This window comes from Sander vitreus, chromosome 16, assembly GCF_031162955.1.
Source record: "Sander vitreus isolate 19-12246 chromosome 16, sanVit1, whole genome shotgun sequence".
Classification (NCBI taxonomy): Eukaryota; Metazoa; Chordata; class Actinopteri; order Perciformes; family Percidae; genus Sander; species Sander vitreus.
In genome coordinates, this window is record NC_135870.1 from 3,485,755 (window position 1) to 3,513,596 (window position 27,842).

Sequence of the window (27,842 nt, forward strand, 5' to 3'; positions counted from 1 at the left end):
TAATCTCTTCTGAATTGAACTAGTCTTGCTTTAAACTATATCTCTTGAGAGTTTCGAAGGAGGATGTTTCCATTCAGAAGAAGTGGGAAGTCAGCTTGTTTTGTTGTCTTTCAATGTATGTTTTTTTATCATTTGATTAAATCCACATCTACTGCACGCTGGTTGAGTCATTCTACGAACAACTGCAAACCAGAGTGGACTGTCTTTCTTTAATGTTTCTTCTTTCTTTCTTTCTTTTCTTCCCTCACTGGTAGGAATGTCACATGTGGCAGATGCTCCTCCCCTCTGCTTAGACATGGGTGAGGGGAAAAAAAGGGGGTGAAGGGCCATGAGGGAGAGATGTGACCGAGGAATATGTGGGAGAAGAGGAGGAGGAGGAAGAATAGGAAGAGGGAGGTGTGTTGCTCTGCTGCTGCTGCTTCTGGAGAAAATCCACTCCAGACACACACACTTCCTCCTCTCCAGCACGGCCAGCTTTAAAAACTTGCAGCCCACAACATTATCTCCCTCTGTCCACGCTGACTCGCCATCAGAGAGGAGGAAGCTCTCCAGACGTCCACAGGCTCATCCTTTTGTTCTCTGCATCCCTTTTCATGTCTTATGAGGCTTCCTAAAGGACCTTTAAGAGAATCTGTGCATCTGCAGGTCAGATCTTCGTCACTGTGCGTCCAAAAGTTAGTTTGAGTTTTAGGGGGGGGGGGGTTTCTTGGAGTGCGTTTGGTCCCAGACAGCAGTGTGTTGTGTTTTCACTGGAGAAAATGAGGGCTGAGGTGCTGGTCGTCTGGGTGGCTTTGACCCTGTGCTGCGCTCCGCTCGCTGCTCGAGAAGATGTGGAGGAGGAGAACAAACTCTCCGGAGACCGGGTCCAGGTGAGAGAAACCCGAGGACTGGTCGAGCCCAGGAGACAGACGGAGGAAGGGGGTGTTGAAATGTCAGACGAGCCGGCTGAAGTGGTGCCAGAGGAGAGCACAAAACCAAAGAAAAAGAAAACACCTGAGGAAATTGAGGCAGGTAAGAAGCAGCTATAACACAGACACAAGTCTACTGTTCAGATGGTGCTAGTCTGCGATTGAATTTAGGGCTGCACGATATGAGGAAAATATCTGATGTTGTTGAATATCACGTTAACGATATTAGTTGCGATTAATAAACCGACATTAAAGTGTACTCCGTTCTGCTTCTTTCAGTATTCTGCTAAAATACAACAAACTGCTTGTTGTATTTAATACAAATAAAATGAAATAATTTCCAACTTTCCAACTTTGAGATGAATATAAAAGACAGCACTAAAACAAGAATGATAGTTACATTTTTTAAAGTGCAGTTTTCTGCTGATATTATCTTTCAACTAACACAAAAGATCTGTGAGTGTCTTTCGTGTTATCAACATAACTTATAGGTGTAATTGAGGTTATGTGTCTTTGAAGGTATTTGCAAAGAGAGCCATATTGTTACATTTTTTTGAACTATCCCAGTTTTGTTTTTGAAGTCTATCAGAGACGCTCACAAGTCTTTGAGCTAGAGTCCCAAGTCTCGAGTCATTGAGCTAGAGTCCAAGTCAAGTCTCGAGTCTTTGAGCTAGAGTCCAAGTCACATCTCAAGTCTCTGAGCTAGAGTCCAAGTCAAGTCTCGAGTCTTTGAGCTAGAGTCCAAGTCACATCTCAAGTCTCTGAGCTAGAGTCCAAGTAAAGTCTCGAGTCTTTGAGCTAGAGTCCAAGTCACGTCTTTGAGCTAGAGTTCAAGTCTCGAGTCTTTGAGCTAGAGTTCACATATTTTCCACATCGCATCTGAAGTCTTTTGAGGACGAGTCTCAAGTGAAGTCTGAAGTCACTCTGTGTGCGACTTAAGTGCGACTTTGAGTCCGAGTCTCAACCTCGAGTCCCTCATCTCTGCTAAGAATAGATCATTTACATTGTATCTCTCTAATAATTGAAAAAAAATTGTAAATGGAGATGGTAAGAATCACTTTAGGCCTACAACAATGCTAAATGAAAACTAAAAGGTTTCAAAAGTAACTGTTATTCATTTACGTAAAAAAAAAAAATGTATGTAGAATTTTACGGAAAGCCACAGGGAGAAACTGGAGAGGGGCTAATGAGCTGGAGGTTGCAGACCCCCTGGTCTAAGGGCATAAGTGATCAGAGTTTTCGTGACCTCTCCTGGCATCTGCTCTGCTCTGAGCTTGCAGCCACAGCTTGCAGCCAAGAATCTGATGATACACAGACAGGAAAGGCTGCAATCAATCTTTGAGGCAGGAAAACATTTGGTTAGAACTCTCTTATCAAGTGCTCTAGCTTTCTCTCTGAAGTCATCCATAGATTTCTTTGTCTCAGACAGTTTGTTTGCCTCCATATGGTCACAGAAGCCGTGTGTGTGTGTGTGTGTGTGTTTACCACATGAGTTGCATTTCAGAAACCAGATGAAAATATCTCAGTGATTCAGAGATGACAGGGCAGAAACTCGCAGTGCGTCCGGTTGGTGGTCTGACATTTTCTTGGCAGCCTGACTGCGGACATGATCTCCCTGCCAGGAATACAGGTCGTGTGTTAAAGTTTTAGTGGCATGTTTTGTCCGGCACAATGATGAGAGAATGAGCTTTTACAGCAAGAAAGACGCCTGTGTGCCTCAATTATGTCTCCCAAGAAAGACACATCTGTAAAAAACACAGAGTCTGAGCAACAGCAGAAATATTTCCACTACGATTTTCCAGAAGTGAGCAGACAGGATTTACGAGAGCACCAGCTTTCAGTAGCATTGATCAATGGCACTGATGTTCTGAATGTTAACTTTCCGCTGCATGAAGCAAAACCACAAGCAGCCAAAACTTTTCATGTGTGGCTGATTTAAGTTACATTAAAGGCCATAATTAACTAAACCTGAGACCCAAAACAAGGTTTTTTCCACTCCGGGGAAGGCTTTGCTGAGTGTGCAACATCTTCATCAGACCGGTTTTACAGGATTTTTGCTATCAAGGATTTTTGTCTATCAAGGCATGAATGCAGTTATCTTCTGTTTGCATTGATAACATTTATTGTATCCATGGGCAGAAAAGTTGTTGTCAGGCCCCTAACCCCCCAAATCTAAAGTATAGAGTCAGAGTCCAAGTCTGAGTCACTAAAGAAGTTCAAAGTCAAAGTCCGAGGCCCAAGTTTGAGTCATCAAGGTTAAGTCTGAGTCTTATCTAGTTTGACAGCCAGTCATAACGTAAAAAGAACATAAATAAACTGCTTAAAGCTATAGTGCAAAGTTTCTGTCGCCCCCATGAGGAATTCTAAGTAATGACAACAACACTGTCGGAGCGTCCACATGATACAAGCCTTCTGTGACCGCGCACCCCTCCTCCTCCACACAGTTGCTAGTAGCCAAGGAGGACACGGAGGATTAAAAAAACATGATGGACTCTTCAGAAGAGGTCATTATCTTCACTCGAGCTTCTGCGCAGGAAAGTCACCGGACACCACAATCTTCTGAACATAGTCATACTGAGAAATACAGAGAGAGTTGTGTGGAGCTGATAGTCTTAGCTTTAGCTTGATATCGCTTTGTAGCAACTCATTTGGCAATGGCTTGAATGTAACGGACGTTCATTAATATCAAAAAGTTACGCACTAAAGCTTTAAAAGTAAAAGAAATTCAGGGCTAAATTACATGGCATCGGATCGGTGCATAGATCTGCGTACTCACTGATACTGATACCAGCATTTTAGGCCGTATTGGAAGCATTTTCGATACTGGTATCGGTACAATTCTGGTTGGACATGTTGGGAACTAGGACTTTCGGGTTCTAAATCAGAAAAAGGTTTATTGCCAGAATAAGTTACACTTACATGAGAGCCCGCTAATTTCTAAAATATGTAATAACACTTAAAATAAGACACATTCACTTAAATATCTTGAAAACATTTTGTTTTGAGTCGTATCTCAGATGAAACAGCTAATGAGGTGTTTAAGCTGCTCTGTTATTTGTAAAAGATAGATCATCTTGTTTGAAAATCAAATCTTATTCCAAGAAATCTTAGCAATTTTTTTTACTTGTTCCATCGGCAGATTTGTACAAGCAAAAAAAACACCTTATAGTCATTGTTTTTGAAGTGGGCTTTTCTCCAGTGTATGTTAGCATGACACACATCATTTTGCAAAGAAACCATTTGAAATAAAACCCTAATCGCGCCTGAGAACCTAAAACAGATAAAAGCTTTGAGGCCTGAACACTGGAGCATAGAACACATGTTGTATGATGTTATGTTTGTGTACTGTCACACAGGAAGAAAAGGTGACTGACATTAATGTAAAGTGGATGCCCAGTACACCGGGGGTGAGTAATGCGTTGGCAGTGTTGTGTTTAGGGACCGGTGGAACATCATTAAATATGTCTAGCAGGAGAAAACGAGCCGCCCTCTGTGTCTGCGTTGGAGTCGGACGATGGTTACATAACCACGGCGGATTCAAAATACTGAACCCTGAAGCTCTTTGAAGATCTCCTCTCTGTAATATTCTGTCTAGTCCAACGTGGGACCTTTTAAGTCTTTAAGCTGTTTCTCATCAGACAGTTGAGGAGGTGTAACGGGACACTGAGCTGATTGAAGGTTCTGGGGATCCCCTTCATCCATTCGCTGTTATAAGGCCCTGTTTACATGAGAACGCTCATGGGTGAAAACGTAAAAATATTTTATGAGATGTGCCTTTCGTTTAGACAGCGATGGCGTTTTTGGGGCTTAAAAACGCTCCACCGTTGCGTTCCAGTCTAAAGGGTAAAAACGCAAAAGTCTGCAGCCTCTATTGTTGTGGTGGCTGGCGACCCATCCCATATTTCGTTACATAAATCAAAATATAGACTGATTACTCGCCCATGGCCACTCCGCCGTTGGGTATCCACAGCCTGCCTATACTTGGTCCGGATGGCTTTCAGCTTTGATGATATCTGACTTTTACACATAGCGTCTTTCTTGTGTGGATATGACAGCCCTCCAGGTACAGGATACTGCTGAAGAAATTCCGTTCATATGTCTATATATTTTGACTGGCAGGACTCCCAGTCCATGGCGTGTTGTGCCACCTCCTCGTCTGTCCAGACAAAATTGTCAGCTTTTGTTGTTCGCTTCGACATGTTTTGGTTTCGTGCTACTAAGGAGAGGAGAGGGAGAGAGGAGGAGGAGAGGGAGAGAAGTAGAAGGAAGGTTCTACGCAGGCGCGCGGACAAGTGGTGTTGTGTGGCAGTGCTTCACACTACCACCTAGCCGCCTGGTGTGCATACTAAATTGAATTTCACACACTTTTGTGTCACCATATGCATGTAGATTTCCCCCCCCAAAACGCTCGTTTAAACGCGGAATAAAAAGTGATAACGCCACTTTTGCGTTTTCTCTTCAGATCATTTCCGTCTAAACATAGCCTAAATCTGAATGTCTTGGAAAATAAAGGCTGGATTTGCAGAATATTTACTGTGCACACACTGTGAAAACATTACACCTTCACAACATAAAATATAACTTACCATGTTTGAATTTGTTAAACTGTTTAGTTAGTTGACAAGCTTTCTTAGGATTCCCTCATGCATCACTCTGGACAATCATTACAGCCCAAACTATAAATCAGCCAGGTCAATATATCGGCATATATAACAAAAACTTGCAGTACAGAACATTTCTTAGCTCCCATGTCGGTACTCCTGCCTGCTTCTGCAAACTGGGGGCATGCCGACCGCCGTCTACTGTAGCTAACACACTGACTATGGAGAAGTAGCTCATACAAACACACTTCAAGACATCTGAACTAATCCCTTAAAGCACACAGCTGTAACAGGAGGAAGGGGGAAACAGCATGGCTCTGTTAAAAAATACTACTACCAACAATTCTAGAGCTCAGTAATTCACGTTGTATCATGTTTGTTTAATGTAATTATTTTAATTAGAAAAGTTGAGTTGTTTTAATTCAATTCATTTGATTTTACAGTGCAACTAGAAAACATGATTTGTGTATTCGACCTGTGATTCCAATCTGCTCCAACATTTAATAGGTTTTTCCTTGACTCATGCTTAATTCTTCTACCAAGTTTGGTTGAAATGGGGTCAGTAGTTTTTTCCATAATCCAGCTGACAGACAGACATACCGAGCCAAAAACATAACCTTCTTGGCCGAAGTAAAAACATGACCTTTCCTCTCGCTCTGCCATCAGATCAAACTTTTGTCTGCTCTTATGTAACTATTCCATCATGTTCTCTGTACAGTAGTCAACACATTCTCATGAACAGGTTCGTATGATATAACACGAAATTAGGGCGAGTGACGGCCCGGTCACATGACGCGGTTACATTTAGCCGAGAAAAGGTGACTGTGAGCCGGCTACGGAGCACCGTGAGGGGACGGTTGTTTCAGCGGCTGTTGCAGTTGAGTTTAGACGACAAAAGGTGACTGTCCCGCAGCGACGACAGTTAAGTTTAGACACCAAAAACAACTAGTTAAGATCAGAAACAAGATTGTGGTTTGGGTTAAAACACCGGTCCCCTTAGTAGTACTCCCAGTACACAACCACCCGTTTCCTGGGTGAAAGTCTTGTGTTTTCCCGTTAACTTCTTCAGGGACGCGAACTCCGCTCCCCGGCTGTGTTTTAGAAGCCAAACATCCCCCCTCCCGACTTCCTCCCTACGAGGCTCTTCACGCTCTTATACAGCAGTAGTCAATGTGGTGCTGACAGTAATAAATACGTGGGATACATACCAATTACAATGCTTTACTTTTTCGTAGTTATAGTACGAATGGTTCATGAGAACAGCCTGCAGGATTGACTGTCAAAGGAACAACCGGGGCGATTCTTAGGCCTCGGTCTCCACTCTGAGTGCTATTTTTGTTTGGTCTCGGACCAAAACAAACCAATGAACCGGCAGAATTCTCTTTCAGAACCAGGCCCTGCTGTGTTTATGTGTTATGGCCGTCTGTCCGTCTGTCTGAGTTGTAACTTGTTTTATAGGTACAATATGACGTTTGCTTTAAATACGTCTGTGCTAACAAACAGGCAAGAACAGAAGAGAAACATTTTAGCGATAAAAGTTCATATAAGCCTCCAATAAAATGCTTAAAGTAGCTACACAGCTGCTTTATATGTCATACGTGTATAAACACACCCATTGTATACTAATTCCTCTTTTTAAACTCATCTCTCTGAAGCCAGGGCAAAGAAAGCAGCAGAGAAGGAAGCCAAAGCAAAGAAGCAGAAAGCTCCTAAACCCACCAAAAAGCCAAAAGGCCCCAAACCCACCAAGAAACCCAAAGCGCCAAAACCCACAAAGAAGCCCAAAGCGCCCAAAGCGCCCAAAGCGCCCAAAGCGCCCAAAGCCACCAAGAAACCAAAGGCGACGACCACAGTGCAGCCCAAAACCAAGCGTCCGTCTCTGGACAAGGAAGAGGAACGACTGCTGATTGAACTGGGCTGGGACACACGTACGTACACAACATACTCGGGTTTTTAAGAGGGAATCAGAAGTATATTCGGTTACACTTTACTTGAAGGTAACTACATAAGACATTGTCATAAACGTGTCATGAACATGTCATAAACATTATAAACAAGTCATAAACGTTTATGACATAACGGTTCTTTTAGTAAGTGTCATTCGGTTTTTGTCATGACAAGTTATGGTTAGAGTTAGAGTTAGGGTTAGGGTTCATGTGTCATGTGTTCATGACAGTGTCATGTCACTCTTATGTAGATACCTTCAAGTAAAGTATTACCGTATATTCTTGAAGAAAATGTTTATTATTCTGGTCTGGTGGGTCGGTGGGATTCCAGACATTTTAACTCTTTAACTTGATCTTCACAGTGGTTCCACCTGTGACCCCGAAGGGGCCTGGATGGGAAGAGCCCGTCGAGCCAGGCCTCGGTGAGACTTTCATTCACGGGACACTGAACCGGTGTTAGTGCTTGTTCACAAAACATGAAGTTGACATCTCCAAGAAGCCGGGTTAGGTTTGGGTTGAAACTGTTCACATAGGCCCAATAAACCTTCAGTAAAGGAAAATACAGAGGACTAAAAAGAGAGGGGGAGTAAGAAAATTAAGAGAAAAGTAAAAGGGAGGTAGGCTCCTTAAAGCTGTGGAGTAAAAGGTTACAGTGAGGTTAAAAGAACTTAAAAGTCACAGGTTCGGAGGCCTTCTGGGTGCTTGGGCCGTTGCCCGAAAGAAAGGGGCCCTCTTTGGGTGTTAGGGTTAGGATTCTCCAACAAAAACTTGCAGTGAGCTCGATGCTGACTACTGGGATGCCGGATGTACGTTGTTTCTTTTCATCACCATCCACTCACTCAGAGCCAAAAGTTTTATGAAGCCTTTTTACGACAAAGCTAAAAGGGTTCCAGAGGGTTAGGAGGGCCGTGAAAATGGACATGGAAGATACTGCTGCTCTCAATGAAACAGATTTATGATTTAGATGTTTTCAACAAGTGAATAAAAAAGAGACTACTGTCTTTAATCTGGGTACATAATAAGGACATTAAAGCTGGGGTGGGCAGTTTTGTTTATGGCATCATTGGGCAAAAAATTCCATAATAATCGTTCACTATATTGCAATGTAAGTGTTCAGAGAGAAAACAAGACTTCAGGCCTTAGCTTCCTGCCAACTAGCCGAGGACTCATGACGGTGGCTAATTCAAGTTCACGTCTCTGTAGCGAGCTGGAGCCTCGAATCACAGAGTGACATCTCAAAGGGCTTTACAAAGGAAACAGGAGGGTCATTCTCGGAGAACTGCCGTTACATAACGGCATCGGGATCACGATGGGAATGAATAGTGTTCATACAGGTTATGTGGTGGTCTTTTTTTGGTTGCCATTTCACCCTTTACATAGTTAAAGGTGCTGTAGGTAGGATTGTGAAGATCCAGGACTTAGCCAAAAAATTTGAACATCAACAACTTCTCAGTCCCTCCCCCCTTTCTGCTAAAGCCGAAAACAGTCTCCTAAGCCCCTCCCCCCACAAGGGAGAATGAATGCGTGTGCATGAGCAGTGACTGACACGCACTTAGACACCCCCCCCTGGCCCTGATTGGTGCATCTGAACAGGGAGCGGTGGATTTTTTCAAATCTCACCACAGGCTGTAGGTGGAGCCAGAGGAGCTGGATTTGTTTTTTAAATGACCTGCTTCATGTAGTTCTACTGGAACATAGGGTCAGTTTATTTATGAAATTGAACGAAAAGGGATTTAGTTGCTGACTGCGTGAGACTCCACAGCGGCCTCAGTACAGAAGACATTTTGTTTGAAAAGAGGGGCTGAGGACAGAGAGGGGAGGGCTGGGTTTTCCAGAAAATGTGCCAGTTAATGTGTAGTGTCTTTTGTTTGTTTGAAGGCAGATATTTTGCCGTAAAATGTTATAATATTTCAGTATGTGCTGGGTTCTTCACAGGTGAGGTGCCCAGGGGACGCCCTGATACCAAAAAAAAAACGACTACTGAGGTCATCATGTATATACCAGGTACCCCTCTGTCATACAATATGTGTCCACGTTTTTCTTGGTATATGGCAATGGGTTTTATACTCAGGGTTTTTGTATAGAGGAATTTTTGGGGCTCCCCCAAAGAGGTTTCAGTCTGAGCCAAAAGAAAACTGACCAGCGCAAAAACTTCGGGAGGAGAAGCCGCTGCTGACAGAGTGGCATTAGTATTGAATTGAGACAGATTTATAACTTCTTATAGTCACGTTAACCCTTGGGTTGCAACACAACTTGCATGCAACTTTTGTTTTTTTCTGGGTCATAATTTAAAATTAAAACTTTTTCAACACGTTTGTAGCTTTTCCCGAAATTTGAGAAGCTTTTCCCGATGTTTATTGTCACTTTTTCCCCAAGTTATTTGCCACTTTTTCTTCCCTTTTTTGAAGCTTTTGCTGACATGTTTGTCACTTTTTTCACCGTTCTTTTATCAATTTTGTTAAATTGTTATCAATGCTATAACAATTGAATACAACAGCCAAATTCAATAAAAGTAGTGAACGGATCATTTATTTAACTTTTGAAGAGTTATGGTTTTACGGAACCATAAAGTTATTATTTTTGACAATTTTGTTGAAAAAAAAAAAAATTCTGATATAGAAATGTTTTGAAAATAGAAAAACTCGAGGGTTAAATAGTGGTTCACTTTTATTTTGGTACGTTTCTGTCTAATGTGGATTCGGGTACGGATCGACCAACTATGCCCTCGTACAGTACGCAGTGTACCCAGATCCCTTACTGTAATATATGTACTTTATTATATTTTACATTGTCAGCCTTATCTCTAATCGTGTATCTGCGTTTGTTTCAGAGGAAGCCACCACCGTCCCGTATGTCGGCCCCTGGTATGAAGAGTATGATTACGCCGACTGTACGTCCATCATCCATCATTAATATAACTTTGCACCAATAACTCAACGTGCTGCACTTCTTGATCGTGCCAGTGAGACGACTTACTCTCCGTTTCTGTCTTCACAGTGGCCGCTAAGAAACAAGAAGAAGAGGAGGAGAGAGCTCGTAAAGAAAAGGCGGAAAAAGGTTTTTAATATTTAAATTGTTCTGGGAAGCCTGTGGATAAATCTGCCGCTCAAAATAGTCCTCCACAAAGTTTGTGTCACAAGTTTGTGTGATTAAAAAGAACAGCATTCTCGCTCGATACTGGACCAATTTCAAAGATTGTTGTTCCTATAAGTCACTTGACTGAGCTTTTAAAAAAAAGTGTTTTTAAAGATGCACGTCATCAGTAGGAACCAAAAGGCTTGGAGCTGAGACATGCATCACCAGATTCCATGTAAATAATCTGTACTTTTAGTATTTTGTATAGAGCCAGCATATCTTCACATGTAAATGGGTAAATTAAGGGTTTATTTCAACCAAACCAGAGTGGTGATTGTTGGAACAGTGGAGAGACGAACCAAGACGGCTTTTAATAGTTTTTTGTTGTTTCTGTCCACTTTGAATGAAGTGTGTTTTACGACGATAAAAGTACCGCTTGTTTAAATGGAGTCTGGTGGGTTTGGTGAAAGTGATAAAGTAAAAAGAAATCTCTATTTCTACACCACTAACAAGGCTCAAAATAGCACCACACTTCCACAGTAGCATAATGAGGGTCCCTACATGTAAACAGAAGCATTGAGAACTTTGTAAGTGTACAGACAGTTTATTAAAAGGATAGTTTAGAAAGACGGTACCGTTCACGTATACAGATGGGCGCCATCTTGAGAAAACCAATCATGACCAGTCGAACGACGAATGCCGTGTAACCAGTAACATAGCTCAAGCACGGCGTTCGTGGTTCGACTGGTCATGACTGTTTTCCCAAGATGGCGCCCGCCTGTAAACGTGAACGGTACAGTCTTTCTAAACTATCTTTTTAATAAACTGTCTGTACACTTACAAAGTTCTCAATGCTTCTGTTTACATGTAGGGACCCTCATTATGCTACCGTGGAAGTGTGGTGCTATTTTGAGCCTTGTTAGTGGTATAGAAATAGAGATTTCTTTTTACTTTACCCATGCCCCGATGACTAGCTTTATAAGCTAATTAGCGGTTCTGCGCTAAAACTGGTCACATTCGATTAGCATGAAAACATATCACAGAGAACGGTCGACTCGGTACACGTGTTATTAACCCCTCGGTTCATTTTTGCACCAGATTTGTCCTTTAATACTGGACCAATTTCAAAGATGGTTGTTCCCATCAGTCACTTAGAAACAGAGAGATAGGAAAACAGGCTCCAGGTTGAAAAACCCTGAAGTTATCCTTTAATGATTGATAAGGAAAAAAATTACTAGAGAAGATAGCGGTGGGAGAAAGAATGTGGATTGTTATATAAAGCCCAGAGACCAGCTGGGTGACGTTACGATGATATCAAGAGGAAGGGAGGGACTGAAAAGATCAGTTTTGATAACCGCCTGTCAAAAGTATGACACAACATTTAGGTATTTCCTGTCAAATCAGAAGAAGAAGTTTCATGCATCGAACAACCTTGAAAATATGAGCTCATGTCGACTAAACTGACCCATGTTTCAGACGGGAAACAGATGAGGAATGTACGAGTGGAGACAAAAGTGCACTGAAGCACACATGGTAGTATTTTGTGTGGTGGTGGTTGTTGTTGGCTGGAGAGCAAGGTCCATGTTAAAGCATGTTTTAACACACATTGTTTTCTCATCACGCGGTGAAGCCGAGCGGCAGAGGAAGAAGTGGGAGGAGGAGGAAGAGGAGAGACTGAAGCAGATCTCTGTGCCGGTGGAGCCAAAAAGTAAGAGAAAAAGCTAAATCTTACCAAGTATATGTGTCTACATTGTAGCCAAAATATCTAATAACACTTAACTTCAGACACAGTCACCTAATATTTCCATAAGATACAGGGACTTGTTTTATAGACGATGCATCAAAATAAAAGAATTTTTTGTTAGTTATGAAACAGGACTGATGTGGGTTAAAAGATTTAACTCGATGAAAGTGGAAAATAATATTAATGTATAAAAGTTAATAGCAATTTTAGGAGAGAGAGAGAGAGAGAGGGATGAACCCTAACCCAACCCTAACCCTAACACCAGATACTGATACCAGATGTGATACTGTTTTTCGGACCCCCCCCTCCCCCGAATACAGTAAAACTGCACGTTTTAGAGTGGCCTTTTATTGTGGCCAGCCTAAGGCACACCTGTGCAATAATCCTGCTGTCTAATCAGCATCTTGATATGCCACACCTGTGAGCTGGATGGATTATCTCGGCAAAGGAGAAGTGCTCACTGACAGATTTAGACAGATTAGTGAACAATATTTGAGAGAAATAGTTCTTTTGTGTAGCCTAGAAATCTAGACCACCCTAGCGGCAGCAAATGTAATTTGCAGCCAGGGTCGTCTATCAACTCTCCGTTGGCTTGCGAGCTGGAAAAACCAAATTCTGGTCAGGCCAATCACATCGTGTATAGAGTGGGTGGGCGGGCTTAACATAATGATGGCAGAGAAGCAACGGTTTAATCTATCAACTAACATTGCGATGGTTGTCTATGAGTGCAGAGGGAATATGAAGACAACCGTTTATCCCGCCCCTCGGATTGAGCCCTGCCAATGGTGAGTTCCCAGACCCAACATCTGGATGTGGGGCTGGCTTGTCAGGCTACCTTTTGTGTACACAGAAAAAGTCTTAGATCTTTGAGTTCAGCTCATGAAAAATGGGGGCAAAAACAAAAGTGTTTTGTTTATAATTTACTCGAGTAAAGTAACGACTTAAAGCTATAGTGCGTAGTTTCTGTCGCCCCCATGAGGAATTCTAAGTAATGACAACAACACTGTCGACGCGTCCACATGTAATGTAACAAATAATAGTTAGTTGCAGCCCTAATCGTAACAAAGCTGAAAATGGCTGTTTTTTCTGACACCGTGACAAGTTTTAAAACTTTTTAGAGATCCATGGTTCTCACAGGACAGCGACGCTACAAACATATGATGATCTTATAGACCATGATGCATCGCTGTAGATTCACACTACCCAACAGTGTATAAAGGAGGTAATGTTTTACTGCGTCTCATTAAAAAGAAGAAAAAAAAGCTTCTGACAGACTCGATAACAGCTGCTCTGCTGCTCCCAGGAATGAAGCCAAAGAGTGTTTTGAATCAGAGTGTTTCTGGCACATTGAACAGATCCTGTTTGTGTGTTATGCGTTCCCTCTCAGAGTGTCCTCCTCTGGGCTTGGAGTCTCACCGGGTGGAGGACGACCAGCTGCTGGCTTCCTCTCAGTCTCACCACGGCTTCACGGCTCAGAGGGGGCGGCTCAACATGCAGGTATAGGCTCAAAAAGTACTACAACAACTAAAGATGGAAAACGGGGTGTGTGGTGGGATTTCCAGAAACACCATGTTGTGGTATGATGAGACAAAGGGGAAAAGGGGAAAGCTTAAACAACATCAGGACAGTCATAGGTCACAGGTCAGGGGACGAGAATATTCGGCCAGTCTCTAACAACCAAACCTGTTCATGTATAAATATGTTTGTGTCTCTACAGATTCAGGGAGTGTAGACAGCTGCATGATAAGGGAATGTTTTGTTTCAGGACTGTCTCCTTTTGGAGGTTGGAGGACCTGCCACACTTTAGCATACTTCCCAGAGAGAGAGAGAGAGAGAGAGAGAGAGAGAGAGAGAGAGAGAGAGCGAGAGAGCGAGAGAGAGAGGCTGGACTAGGCTTTAGCATCTGAAACTTCCCAACGAGAGAGAGAGAGAGAGAGGCTGGACTAGGCTTTAGCATCTGAAACTTCCCAACGAGAGAGAGAGAGAGAGAGAGGCTGGACTAGGCTTTAGCGGGCCCGTTTCAGAAAGCAGGTTCAGTGAAAACTCTGAGTTTGTTAACCCTGAGATGAGGGAAACTCTGGGTTTTCTGTTTCAGAAAGAGAGGTTAATCAAACTTGAGAGAGAGGGGGGGTAACTCCAGCCCGTTTCAGAGTATTTCCGACGACCAGTTTGTTTGTGGTTGTTGCCATGGTGAATCGTAGTATCCTGGCTCCATTCATGCTGCTTTTTTATAGTGGTGGTGCACGCGCTTAACTCTGAGTGAACCTACTCTGAGTTCATTGAACCAACTCAAATCAGCTGTTCTGGAACCGAAAACTCAGAGTTTCCCATCTCAGGGTAAATCAACTCAGAGTCCAGGGTTAGACTCAGAGTTTGTTAAACCTCCTTCCAGAAACAGACCCCTGATCTGTGTTTTAGGCGCCTGCTATATCTTTGTTTACCTTAAAGGGTCAGCTAAATGTAACGCCTCCAGCATGAGTTTAAATACACCTACAGGAAGACAGGAACTCCAGAGATTTGGGACGGCACTGCAAAATAGGTTATTTTAAATAACACATTGTGGTTAATCTGTACTGCCTGCTTAATTCTCTCCTCATTCGAGTGTTCATTAAAAGCTCCTCCCGAAAGTCTCCCGAATCTTCTTCACGTATGTGAAATGAGTTGTGCTGCTTCTTAACGTGGGGGAGTCTGCTCTCAAAGTAATCATCTGTGTACAAGTCTGGATGAAAATAAGCTGTGGTGGGTCGTGTGCAGGGCTCTAAGGATGAGGAGGATCTGTACGGCGGAGCGTGGTGTGCCGAGCCAGAAGAGAAAAACCACTGGTTTGAGGTCGATGCCCGCCGAGAGGTGGAGTTCACGGGGGTCATCACTCAGGGAAGAAACTCAGAGCAAATGTGAGTCTGGACTTCACTTCATAAGATGCACGCAGTGATGTGTTCGCTGTTATTTATTGCTTGTTTGTGAAGCTACGGAAGCTAATTTCTGCCAGAAAACAAAGACAATGTTGGGACTGACATTAACAACTGTCGTTGCCACATGACGCTCACCTTTTGTCGGCTAAACCTAACTGCAAAGGACGCTGAAATGACCGTAACCTCACGTTTAGTCTCGCATTGCCAGACCTTCCTCCACAGCACTGCGGAGGAGGGTCTGGCTAGTCCACACAGCATTCTGGGATGGGAGAAAATCATGCTCTGGTTTATTGGCATTTCTTTAAACCAATCACAATCGTCTTGGGTGGAGCTAAGCGTTGGGCGGAGCAATGGTGCCTCTGCAAAATAGCCTCAGGAAGGACCTTGTTTTGGTGGAACGTGTGTACGTTCAAAAGTTGTTTTAGTAGTGCAACAGAAAACTCAGATTGGACAGATAGTCTTTTTTCAGAGTTTTTTTTTTTTTTTGGCAACTTGTGATGTTTTGTCGCTTTTTTCTAGGGTTTTTTCCATCAACTTTTAAGATGTTTTCGTCGCTTTTTTTTTAATACACGATGTCAACCCTCTCAATGTTGAACCCAAAGTTACGCCCTTGTATATTACGCTACTTTTGTGAACCCAAGACTTTTGTAAACTCATTTCAAGCACCAAAACAATTGAGTACAGGTATGTTTTCACAAGAGATTTGAGAAATATTTCCGCTTTAGGGCCAGATTATCTCTTTACACATTGCTCTGGAACAATTTTGGGCAGAAAGCTAAGTTTGTTCTGAACATTTTGATATGAAACACATTAGGATCAGTTCTATGCAAATACCCTTAAAAGGAGAATTCAAGAATATATCTTAAAAAAATACCCTTAGACCTCAGAGGGTTTAAGGGTTAAAGGCCAAAATGCCGCAAAAAATCATCTTCAAAGTAACATTCTTGACATACCGTAGCTTCCATACAGATCAAATATGGAGTGGTTCATCTCATTTTCTTCCCAGGGAGGATTTTGTGTCGTCCTACTTTGTGGCCTTCAGTAACGACAGTCGTGACTGGACAACACTGCAAGACGGCTACGCTGAATGGGTGTGTGGAAATCAACAATACATAACTCATAGCTCACAATAGCTAGATCATAATTATACTTTTCTATTGATTGTGATCTTCTCCTGCAGTTGTTCTATGGGAATGTGGATAAGGACACGCCGGTGTTGGGTCAGTTCAGCCCGCCCGTGGTGGCTCGCTACATCCGCATCCTGCCTCAGAGCTGGAACGGCAGCCTGTGTCTTCGAGCTGAGATCCTGGCCTGTCAACTACCCAGTCAGTATCACAGACACCACCAGAGGTGTAATTTACAGGGGTGGATGGGGGGGGGTTACAACCCCCCGAATAATCAAAACTGGCCAGTGCAACCCCGCAAAAACCTATTATAATTTCCTTTACATAAATAGAAACATTTGCACCACAAATTGATGCTGAAAAATCCACCAGAATGCAGAAAATGAAGTGTTTGGCTTTCAATATTTCAATCTTGCTCAAAAGTGGAGATCTCGACACCACTGATCTGATGTCTCATCTCTTTCAGCCGCTAGGAAGCCGGGGGGGGTTTGCAGGTTTTTCGCAGGTTTTTGGAGAGTTTCTTGACCTCATGAGTCATGAGTTTTCTCATTCTTTACAGGAATACGTCATCCTCCACTGGAAGAAAAAACATAACTGTTTGCCAGACTTTGAGTTAAAATGGTTTCACAACACAAACTCCATAGCCTCAGGGTTAGAAAGTGTAACATTACTGCACAGAACTGAATCACAGAATAACTGTTTCCCAGAAACTACGTTTTCTCAGTCTTGCTGGAAAGTACTGGACTTGAGTATTTCTGCTTTCTCCTACTTTATACTTCTACTCCTCTACATTTATGTTATAAATGGTGTTACTTTGCAAAATTCTAATTAATAATACAAAACATAATCAACTAATAAATTAGTTGATTAAGAATAATCAAGTAATTCAAATGAGCTCCAACTTTTCCAGCTGCAACATTAAAGTGATGAACACATTAATGCATCAATAATTAGAGTACAATAATATAATATATATTATTCTGAAATGGGCCATTCTGCATAATCTGTACTTTTACATTTGGTACTTAATACTTATTATTTTTATTTGACTTAAGTACAATTATAAATGCAGGACTTTTACTTGTTACAGAGTACTTCTACACTGTAGCGTTGTTACTTTTACTGAAAAGATCTAAGTACTTTTTTCCCCCACTGACTACTTCTACCTATCAGAAACACATTGTTGGCTTCTGCCTGTATAGTTTACCCTGTACTAATGTCTTGCTGTTTCCTGTTGCTCTGGTCTAAAATCATCTGGCCAAAGGACTACAGTTGAAAATTAGCCGGCTGGCTCACACTGGCACATTTACAGAAAATGTTGATTAATGTGTGTTGTCCTTTATAAATAAATAATAAGAATAAGAATTGTGTTTACTAGAATGGACATTTTAGAACTGACACCAATGCTTTTAAAGTCCTAACGTATGCTCAGTAGACTTTATTAGTTTTTCGTCAGACAGTGTAACATTAAATTGTTAGATATTTAGATGTTTTCTCTTTGCAAAGAGCAGCTAAGATGTAACTGTAAAATGCTAACTAGTGGTTTCAGTATCATCAGAAAGATACATAGCTTTAAGAGTAAAATCTTCTCTGCAGCAGATAATCCGATCTTCTCTACAATCAGCGTGTTGCTTCTTTCAGGCAGCTACCGCAGTGAGAATGAAGTCAACCCATCAGACGACCTGGACTTCAAACACCACAACTACAAGGACATGAGACAGGTCGGTTTTTAAATCGGACTAATAAATAATGAACACTTGTGCCTTTTATAATTCTGCAGCAACAAATATTACAAATGCGTTTCTTTTTGTAGATGATGAAGGTGATAAACGAAGAGTGTCCCAACATCACCAGGATCTACAACATTGGTAAAAGCTCTCAGGGCCTGAAGATGTACGCCATGGAGATCTCCGACAACCCCGGAGAGCACGAGACAGGTACGAGACAGCTAAAGAACATCCCGAGTGTGTAAACGTGACACCGCTCAGTCAAACTAACGGTTCCTTTTTGTTCCCACCGTCTCTAGGTGAGCCTGAATTTCGGTACACAGCTGGTCTGCATGGGAATGAGGCGCTGGGTCGAGAGCTTCTCCTCCTGCTGATGCAGTTTCTGTGCAAAGAGTACAATGATGGGAACCCCAGAGTGCAACGCCTGGTGGACGGAGTGAGAATACACCTGGTGCCCTCGCTCAACCCCGATGCTTACGAGCTGGCCTTCGAGATGGTACGTTAGAACATAAATTAAACAGAATTTAACATGCAAAACGTTAGTGTAACTTCAGCACCGGGAAGCACTGAGATCGGTCAGAATATCAGTAGAATATGGGTATCCTCAGTTAGGGCGGGACTCAGGCTGTCTGAGGAGCAGGGGCGGAAGAAATAGCGGCACCATCTGCATGTAGAACTTTTAACGGCACCCATAGACTGTAAAAAAAAATAAAAAAAAATGGACGTGTTGCCAGTGTTGTTTATGTTTTTTGGGCTGCTCTTAGCTAAATGCTAAGAGGAAAAGTTGCCAATATTCAACCCCTCTGAAGAGACTGATCCAGCGGAGATTTATCCGCGGGTAAATGCGGACCTTGGGGTGCTGCTGCTGTTCAGTACGGCTGGACAGAAAATCGCCAAACTTTCACTTAAGTTACCAGCTAAAGCTAGAGTTAGCTAGCTAGCTTGGATGGCAGAACGCTGAACAAGACATTTGAGACGACCAAAATGTTCCAGGTAACTTTTCTAAAGTGAAAAAACACAGTAAGAGGGTCAAAGTTTAAGATGAAACTGCGGACAACAGCCAAACAACATATTTTAAAGTCCACAGTGTTAGCATGGTTAGCATCGCTAAGCCTCTGTCCTGATTGACAGGTCCTAAAGCATCCCCTGCTTTATTGTCTATTTTAAAATAAATAGGACCATCAGTTACAAAATGAACATCATGCTGTAAGAAGACTTGCATCTAGCGATTGAGACCATAAATTCATTATGAAAAAGTTTACTGAGGTAATAAATCAAATGAGAAGGGAAGTAGGCTCATTTTCTTATAGACATCCGTAGAAACAGACTTCTTTTTGGAGCCAGTGGAGTCGCCCCCAGCTGGAAATCAGATGGGATATAGGTTTAAGGCACTTCCTCGTTGGCTTCACTTTTCAGACCCGGAAGCTTTGTCTATGACAGCAGCCTATATAGCACTGCATCACATTTTCTCCACTGGAAGGGCGTCTAAGAGAGTACTTTTGCAGCATCTGAACATTTTCTCAAATATTTATTTACTGATGCTAAAATGCTACGTACGTATGCAACACTTTCAAAATGTTCTTTGAGAGCTAATGTGGTCCTCCTCCATTTCCTCCAGGGCTCGGAGATGGGGAACTGGGCGCTGGGCCACTGGACCGAAGAAGGTTACGACATCTTCCAGAACTTCCCCGACCTGAACAGCATCCTGTGGGGAGCCGAGGACAGAGGCTGGGTCCCTCGCGTCGTGCCCAACCATCACATCCCCCTCCCAGAAAACTTCATCAATGGCTCTGTGAGTTTGTTCCTAATGCCACCAAGGGTCCATCCCCCCCCCCCCCCCCCCCTTTGATCCTACACAATGTGCTGACACTCAAACATTTCTCTGCTTTTTGTTTTTTTTTACAGCTTGCTACTGAGACAAAAGCCGTAATTTCCTGGATGGAGCGCAACCCGTTTGTGCTCGGAGCTAATTTGCAAGGAGGAGAAAAACTGGTTGCGTACCCTTTTGACATGCAGCGTCCAGCGGTTTCTGTAAGCTATTTCACAAAGAAGAATTAAATAAAAATATAAATCAACTCAGCACCCATATAATAACCCTATAACCCTTCGATGTTGTTAAAGTTAACCGACAGCCGGCGTTGGAGAAGTAACACCGACATGAACGAGGAGACGTGGGCTCGCATCCAGCGGCAGAGGGATGGATCTCTGAAGGAGACGCCCGACGACGCCATGTTTCGCTGGTTGGCGATGTCGTACGCCCACAGCCATCTGACCATGACGGAGACCTACCGAGGCTCCTGCCATGGTGACGATATCACCGGGGGACAGGGCATCATCAACAGAGCCAGCTGGGATCCAGTGGTGGGCAGTAAGTGTTGACACAGAGAGCTTCAAAGAAATAGTAAAAGGATGTGAAAAAGCAAATCACTTATCCCACTTATCTATCGACGGATTCATCCGTTTGGGGTCCAATTCAATAGAAGTGAATGGCATTACATTTGTGGTGCTCCAAAAGTCAACAGCAACATGTCTTCCCTGAAACAGTGTCCTGGTTATTTTGGATAATCCACAGAACTCATAGTTTCTACCTTCAATAAAAAAAGTGTTCCAAATGAAACCTTTTGACAGTGAAATTATCCTGAGAAACTGTGGCATTGTTTTGGAAAGACGTGCTGCTGTTGACTTTGTCAAATGTCATGAATTGATGCATTTAAATACAATATCGGAAATCCAATGTACCTCCAGCATAACAGTGGTAGGTACCTGAACAGATAACCATCTGCATGAGTGGACACCACCATGAGTAAATGAGCCGATCATTTCCTCTCCCACAGGTATGAATGACTTCAGCTACCTGCACACCAACTGCTTTGAGCTGTCCATCTTCTTGGGCTGTGACAAGTTTCCCCATGAGAGTGAACTGCCTCTGGAGTGGGAGAACAACCGCGAGGCTCTGTTGTCCTTCATCGAACAAGTGAGAACTGAACTGATAAGTATGAGACACTTATCACACAGAAAATCTCCAAACATAAGCAGATCTTGGAGAACAAAGCGACACGAAGCAGGATTCAGTTCACAATGCTCTAAAGGCAGTTACACACTAACCAGACGGCCGACCGTTGCCAGAAAAGGCAGTTGGACTGATCAGTCTCCCCGAGTTGGTCAAAAAAGTGCCTTGGAACACACCGAAGCGACAAGACGTAATACGGCTATACCTCGCCAGACTGTGACCGATTATCGGCCCGGTGTGTAACTGCCATAAAGGTTTAATGAGATTTAATGACACACAAGGATGTACATATTTTCGAACAATGGCTACATTCATTTAGATGACATGTAGTGAGATAGGAAAGTGTTGGGATGGGCAGAAAGATTGTCCCAAGGTTTGTTCACACAGATAGAAAAACAATGTTGCAATTTAGGATACAAATAAACAACCCATTCTCACTCCTTACTCGTAAAATACGGACGTTTGGACAGTGGTTGTCAGCGTCTGTAGCGACGAAAAAGGCGTCCTTCAGCGTGTTTGTATAACGTACCGGGGAGAGCAGGCAGTTAACGGGGTTTAGTGAGTAGTATGTAAGGCCGAAATTCCGCATAGGTAGGTTGGTTGGGGTGGTGGATGGGTCAAACACAGGACTTTCACCCAGGAGACCGGGGTTCGTGTCCCGCTTGTGACAGTCCCTAAAGTCGCTTTCTTCTTTAACCGTCCCGTTATTCCAGTGTGTCACGGAATAAGTGTGTAAGCGTAAGCCCACCCATGACCTTTTCCTAAACCCAACCGTCCCGTTATTCCCGCGTGTAACGTAAGCCCACCCAAGACCTTTTCCTAAACTCAACCGCCCCGTTCCCGCGTGTCATGGAAACGTAAGCCCACCCACGACCTTTTCCTTAACATAACTGCGTCAAAAGGGACGCCAATAGTCCTGACCAAGCGCGTTTAGTTAAAGCGCGTTATATGACGCTAAAGGAGACTTTTAGCTTCAATAACAACGACAAAGGCACCTGACCAAGCATCCGTATTTTACGAGATGGGAGTGAGAACCTGTTGGAATAAAACAGATGAGAATGACTTTCTTCAGAGTTTTCACAGAATGGAATGTGGACTGTAACATTATTCATAACAATATCTTTCTTAGAAAAACCTTTCAGAGGGCTGAGTGATACTCTTAGGCCTGTGTTCAGACAGACATCAGCAGCTGTGTTGGACAATGAGATACATGTAAGAGCACATTCCCAATGGATTACTTGAACGTTACGTGAACGATTGATGTGACGAAAGATAAATAGACTGTCAGCGTGACGTTCCAGAGTTGTAAAATCCTTCCTCATAGTATAATAAACCTCAGACAGTTTTTTGGCATCTGAGGACCCCTTCAAACTCACTGATCTGTTACTCAAACCTCTTTTCCTGGATTGTATTTCAGTGTCTCACTGGGACATTAAACAATGGACTGAAAGCGATGTATTTCACTGTTTCATTTGTCTACAAACTGGCTCTGTTTGAGGCATGACATGTGGTGTCCTCTGCAGGTTAATCGAGGGATAAAGGGTGTAGTGAGAGACGTGGAGGGAAATCCGCTGCCTAATGCCACCATATCTGTGGAGGGGATACGGCATGATGTCAAAACGGGTATGTTTGGTACAAAAACACTTTGCATGACATGTACGTTTACAACGCGTTCTCATCAACGAGTTTGTATATCGTACGAAAACTTCTGCACAACAATTCGCATATCCTATGTCACATGACGATCGGTCACATGACAGTTAATTTCAGCGGTCTTTACAGTTAAATTGAGCCGAGAAAAGGTAACTGTGAGTCGAGTACACAGGACCGTGAGGTTACGGACGTTTTTTTAAGCGGTCTTTGCAGTTAAGTTTAGCCTACAAAAGGTGACTGTCCTATGACAACTACAGTTTAGACACCGAAATGACTAGTTAAGATTTTAAAAAAGTTTGGGTAGTTTGGGTCCCCTTGAGTAGCTCTCCCAGGACACAAACAGCCATTTCCTGGCTAAAAGTCTTGTGTTGTCCCTTTAACTTCTTCAGGACATGAACACCTGTTTCCTGGGTGAAAGTCTTGTGTTGTCCCTTTAACTTCTTCAGGACATGAACACCTGTTTCCTGGGTGAAAGTCTTGTGTTTTCTCCTTAACGTCTTCAGGACATGAACACCTGTTTCCTGGGTGAAAGTCTTGTGTTGTCCCTTTAACTTCTTCAGGACATGAACACCTGTTTCCTGGTGAAAGTCTTGTGTTTTCTCCTTAACGTCTTCAGGACATGAACACCTGTTTCCTGGGTGAAAGTCTTGTGTTGTCCCTTTAACTTCTTCAGGACATGAACACCTGTTTCCTGGGTGAAAGCCTTGTGTTTTCTCCTTAACTTCTTCAGGACATGAACACCTGTTTCCTGGGTGAAAGTCTTGTGTTTTTCTCCTTAACTTCTTCAGGACATGAACACCTGTTTCCTGGGTGAAAGTCTTGTGTTTTTCTCCTTAACTGTCTTCAGGACATGAACACCTGTTTCCTGGGTGAAAGTCTTATGTTTTCTCCTTTAACTTCTTCAGGACATGAACACCTGTTTCCTGGGTGAAAGTCTTGTGTTGTCCCTTTAACTTCTTCAGGACATGAACACCTGTTTCCTGGGTGAAAGCCTTGTGTTTTCTCCTTAACTTCTTCAGGACATGAACACCTGTTTCCTGGTGAAAGTCTTGTGTTTTCTCCTTAACGTCTTCAGGACATGAACACCTGTTTCCTGGGTGAAAGTCTTGTGTTTTCCCCTTAACTTCTTCCGGGACACGAACTTCGCTCCTCGGATTGAAAGCCCTGTGTTTTAATGACTTGTTAAGATTAGACAAGAGATTGTGGTTTGGATTAAAACACCGGCCCCTTTAAGTACTACTCCCAGCACACAAAGTCATGTGTTTTGCCCTCTTAACTTCTTCTGGAACACAAACTTCCCTCCCCCTTACACAGATCTTGGCGCTCTCATAAAGTGGATGTCATTTTGTTGCATAGAGTATTAAATATATGGAATACATACGATTAAGTATGTAGTGTATTGCTTTTCGTAGCTATATGTACGAATGGTTCATGAGCAGAAAGTTGTTTAACGTTTAACGTAACGTTTAATTTTTGCACGTTGAAAGAATTTCAGCTCCTAACCATTAACCTACACTCATTCTAGCTCCAGGTGGTGACTACTGGCGGCTGCTGAATCCCGGCGAGTACAGGGTGACGGCCAAAGTTGACGGATACACCCCTCAGACCAGACTTTGCATGGTGGGCTACGACTCCGGGGCCACTTCCTGCAGCTTCACCTTAGCCAAATCCAACTGGGACCGCATCAAACAGATCATGGCGCTCAACGGCAAGAGGCCCATTCGACTGGTCACCAAAGTCAACGCGGTGAAAACGACTGCGGCCAGCAGCCCTGCGACCACCACCGTCGACAGTCACGCCAGCGCTCAGAACGCAGAACGACTCAGGCGGCTCCGGATCATGCGTTTACGCCGGCTGCGTCAGCAGAGATTACGAGCCGGTCTTAGCACAACTCCTGCATCAACAACCACAACAACAACCACAACAACAACCACGACAGCAGCCCCGACAACAATACCGGAAACAGAGAGGACAACTTCCTGGTATGACTCCTGGTTTCCGGTGGACAGTTGGATCACTGAGAACCCGTTCGATAGCGTCATCTTTAACTCGGCGCCCACACAGGACTATCCTTTTGAATACACCATTGACTGATTACAACATTCAGCGAGCCCACATCTTTGTATACCTTACTAACCACTTCAGTTTGCTGCAACATCACAGCTTTAATAGAAAATATAAAAACACATAGGTTGTTAATTATTTAGTTCTCAAAGTTTTCACTTGTTGGGTAAACACTGAGTGTGGAGATGAATGTGACTTTAAGGGAATGTCCATAAGATAAATGTGTAGGGATGTCCCAATCAGATCTGGAATTATTGGAGCCAGAGCTTTAAATTAACCTTTTTGATCACCAGCCAACACGGCTAGTAGATTTTGAAAGTTACCAGCCAATCAGATTTTCCACCAGCCACGTTTGTTTTTCCCTAACTACTTAATTATAGCTCCTCTGATTTGTTTGGCTCCGTTCTGGTCGTCTTCTTCAGCGTAGCTCGTAATCGATACCACGCACGCTAGGCACGTAGCCAAAGGTCGTATGACACGTCACGACAAAGTGTTCATGGAAAATGTTGTATTTAAAGCAGTGTTGCCAAATAAAGATTAGGTTTCCAAGCCAAAGACACGCAAAACCACCCAAATTTCTTGGCGCAAAACAGACCAATCTGGAAATATTTCTGCATTCTGCCGATTCAAACGAACCCCGTTTCCACCAACGCATTTTGAAGGCCGGTTCGGAGCCGGTGCTTTTCGTGTTTGGACAGCCGAAGAACCGTCTCTCGGCCTGGAAAACTAGCTTCCGCTAGCTTGGTGGAAACAGGGTAACGGACGCTTTGCTTCATTCATCACCGGCCAAATTGGCTAGTAACTTTAAAATGTTACCTGCCAAAGTACATTTTTACTCGCATTTGGTGGGTGTCAATTTGAAGTCCTGATCGGAGCCGATACAGGCACTTTTTAATCGATCGGGCATTTGCAGTCACCCCAATCCCCTTACTCCGATATTTACGTCATTCTAAGTAAAAGTTGATTTTATATGCGAGTTTTACAAAAATGCTAGGTGCACTGTCATATGTATTAAGCTGAAGACATCTTTAAGTTACTTTGTTTACTTAGCTATAAATAAAAAAAACGTGTGCAGCTCTAATATCTGGGCAAATACAAGTATCGGAATCGGGACTCTATCAGCAGATATTCAATATTTTAGAAATTGGATTGGGATCGGGGGCCAAAATAGCTGATCGGGACATCCCAAAAGGGTTTTTGGAAAATTCTTTACAGAGAACTGATCTGAAATAGAACGTTTCTGCTGAGCAGAGACTATACAGAACTGAATTGGCTCAATAAAACAAAGTGCATCACGTCACAAAACAAACAGGATACCATTAGGTACGTCTCCGTTAGAAATGTATGTATATCTTTATGTTTTTTTTAAATGGCTTTACAGTGTGATTGCCGGACTCAATTAATCTGATTTCATGTACTGCGGAATGCATTTGAATAAAATGAAGTTATTTTCTAAATTACTTTAGTCTGTGTATTATTCTTTGGTTGAAATAGGGTCAGTAACATCACCTAAAAGATCAAATCATTAATAAAAAAAAAACATATTCGACAGCAGAGACGGAAGCCCTGAAGTAAGAGAAAAAAATTCTGGTGATACTGAAATAGTTTTCTCTCCTACGTTTAGGGTGAAAAAAAGGTTTTGCAAGGATACTTTATCTAAGACACTCTCCCCCCCAATCTGTGAAAACAGTTTGTTGTTGTGATACCTTCGGCCACAAGAGGCTGACATTTTATGACTATAAATTAAATGAAGCATGAGTGGTGCAAAACATTCTGCAGCCAAACTGGACTCCACCCTCTCTTTCCATATTCACATCAATCACATTCACATCACAGCCTTTTTTTCCATCTCAAAAACATCTCCAGATTCCGGCCATCACTGTCTGACTCCGTGGCAGAAACCCTCATTCGTGCATTCATAACCTCCCGTTTGGACTACTGCAATGAAGTCCTGTCTGGGGTCCCCAGCAAAACCCTAGACAGGCTCACCCACCCCAACCCTCATCCACCTTCACTGGCTCCCACCTAAGTCCCGCATCGCATATACTTATCCTTCTCACCCACAAATCCCTCCCTGCCCTGGCTCCACAGTACCTCTCCGACCTCCTCCATCCATACACCCCAACCCCAAAACCTGCGGTCCTCAGACGCTGGCCTGCTCTCCATTCCCCACACCAGACTCTGTACCTTCGGAGACAGAGCCTTTAGTGTTGCAGCCCCATCCCTCTGGAACGCCCTCCCTTCAGATATCCGAAATGCTACATCCCTGGACATTTAAAAAAAACACCACCTGTTCACCACAGCCTACAACCTCTAATTCTGTAAAGTGTCCTTGGGTTTCTTGAAATGCGCTATATAAATAAAAATTATTATTATTACACAAGCAATGTTGTTACTGTAACAATATCACATTCAGAAATTCATAAGATTGTGATAATGGGGTTTATAACTACACAAATAATGACCCCCCCCCCCAACAATCAAAAGTGGTCTTTTTCAAAGTTTTTGTTCTTTTTCTTTTAAGGTTTTTGTCACGTTTAACTTTTTTTGTTGCTTTTTTCAGAGTTTGAGTCGCCTTTTTTTTGGACATTTTATGTATGTCAGTATCATCAGAAAAATTAAATAAAGTATTAAAAGTAAAAGTACTCAATGCAGAAAAATCCTTACATTACAAACTAGAAACAATCTACTTGTAGGCTGTTATATTGTTGGCTAGTTTAATTTTTAATAAAACATTGTATTTCATAAACCACGTGTGTATTGTGTGGAAAAATCTTAGTGTGTAAAGTAACTAAAGCTGTCAGATGAATGTAGTGGAGTAAAAAGTACAATACTTCTGTCTGAAATGTAGCAGAGAAGTAGAAAGTGGCCTGAAGGGCGCCCGGATGGCTCAGTTGGTAGAGCGGGCGCCCATATATAGAGGTTTACTCCTTGACTCCGCCCTGCGGCCCTTTGCTGCATGTCATTCCCTCTCTCCCCCCCCCCTTTCATTTCTTCAGCTGTCCTGTCGAATAAAGGCCTAAAAATGCCCAAAAAATAATAATCTTAAAAGACAAGTAAAGTAGAAGTACCTCAACA

The 27,842-nt window shown here is 42.8% G+C and overlaps 1 protein-coding gene across 1 annotated transcript; it reads left to right on the plus strand.

Moving 5' to 3' along the window:
* Window positions 1–311: 311 nt before the first annotated feature.
* On the plus strand, window positions 312–26,224 carry aebp1a (AE binding protein 1a). The gene is made up of 20 exons (XM_078271437.1): window positions 312–1,011; window positions 7,165–7,437; window positions 7,818–7,877; window positions 9,391–9,459; window positions 10,286–10,345; window positions 10,453–10,512; window positions 12,161–12,238; window positions 13,662–13,771; window positions 15,029–15,168; window positions 16,193–16,277; window positions 16,367–16,511; window positions 17,952–18,031; window positions 18,124–18,247; window positions 18,337–18,533; window positions 19,656–19,829; window positions 19,943–20,068; window positions 20,159–20,405; window positions 20,872–21,011; window positions 22,571–22,670; window positions 24,226–26,224. Exons 1-20 carry the CDS (start codon window positions 759–761, stop codon window positions 24,792–24,794), a joined length of 3,090 nt encoding a protein of 1,029 aa, XP_078127563.1. The 5' UTR covers window positions 312–758; the 3' UTR covers window positions 24,795–26,224.
* Window positions 26,225–27,842: the final 1,618 nt, after the last annotated feature.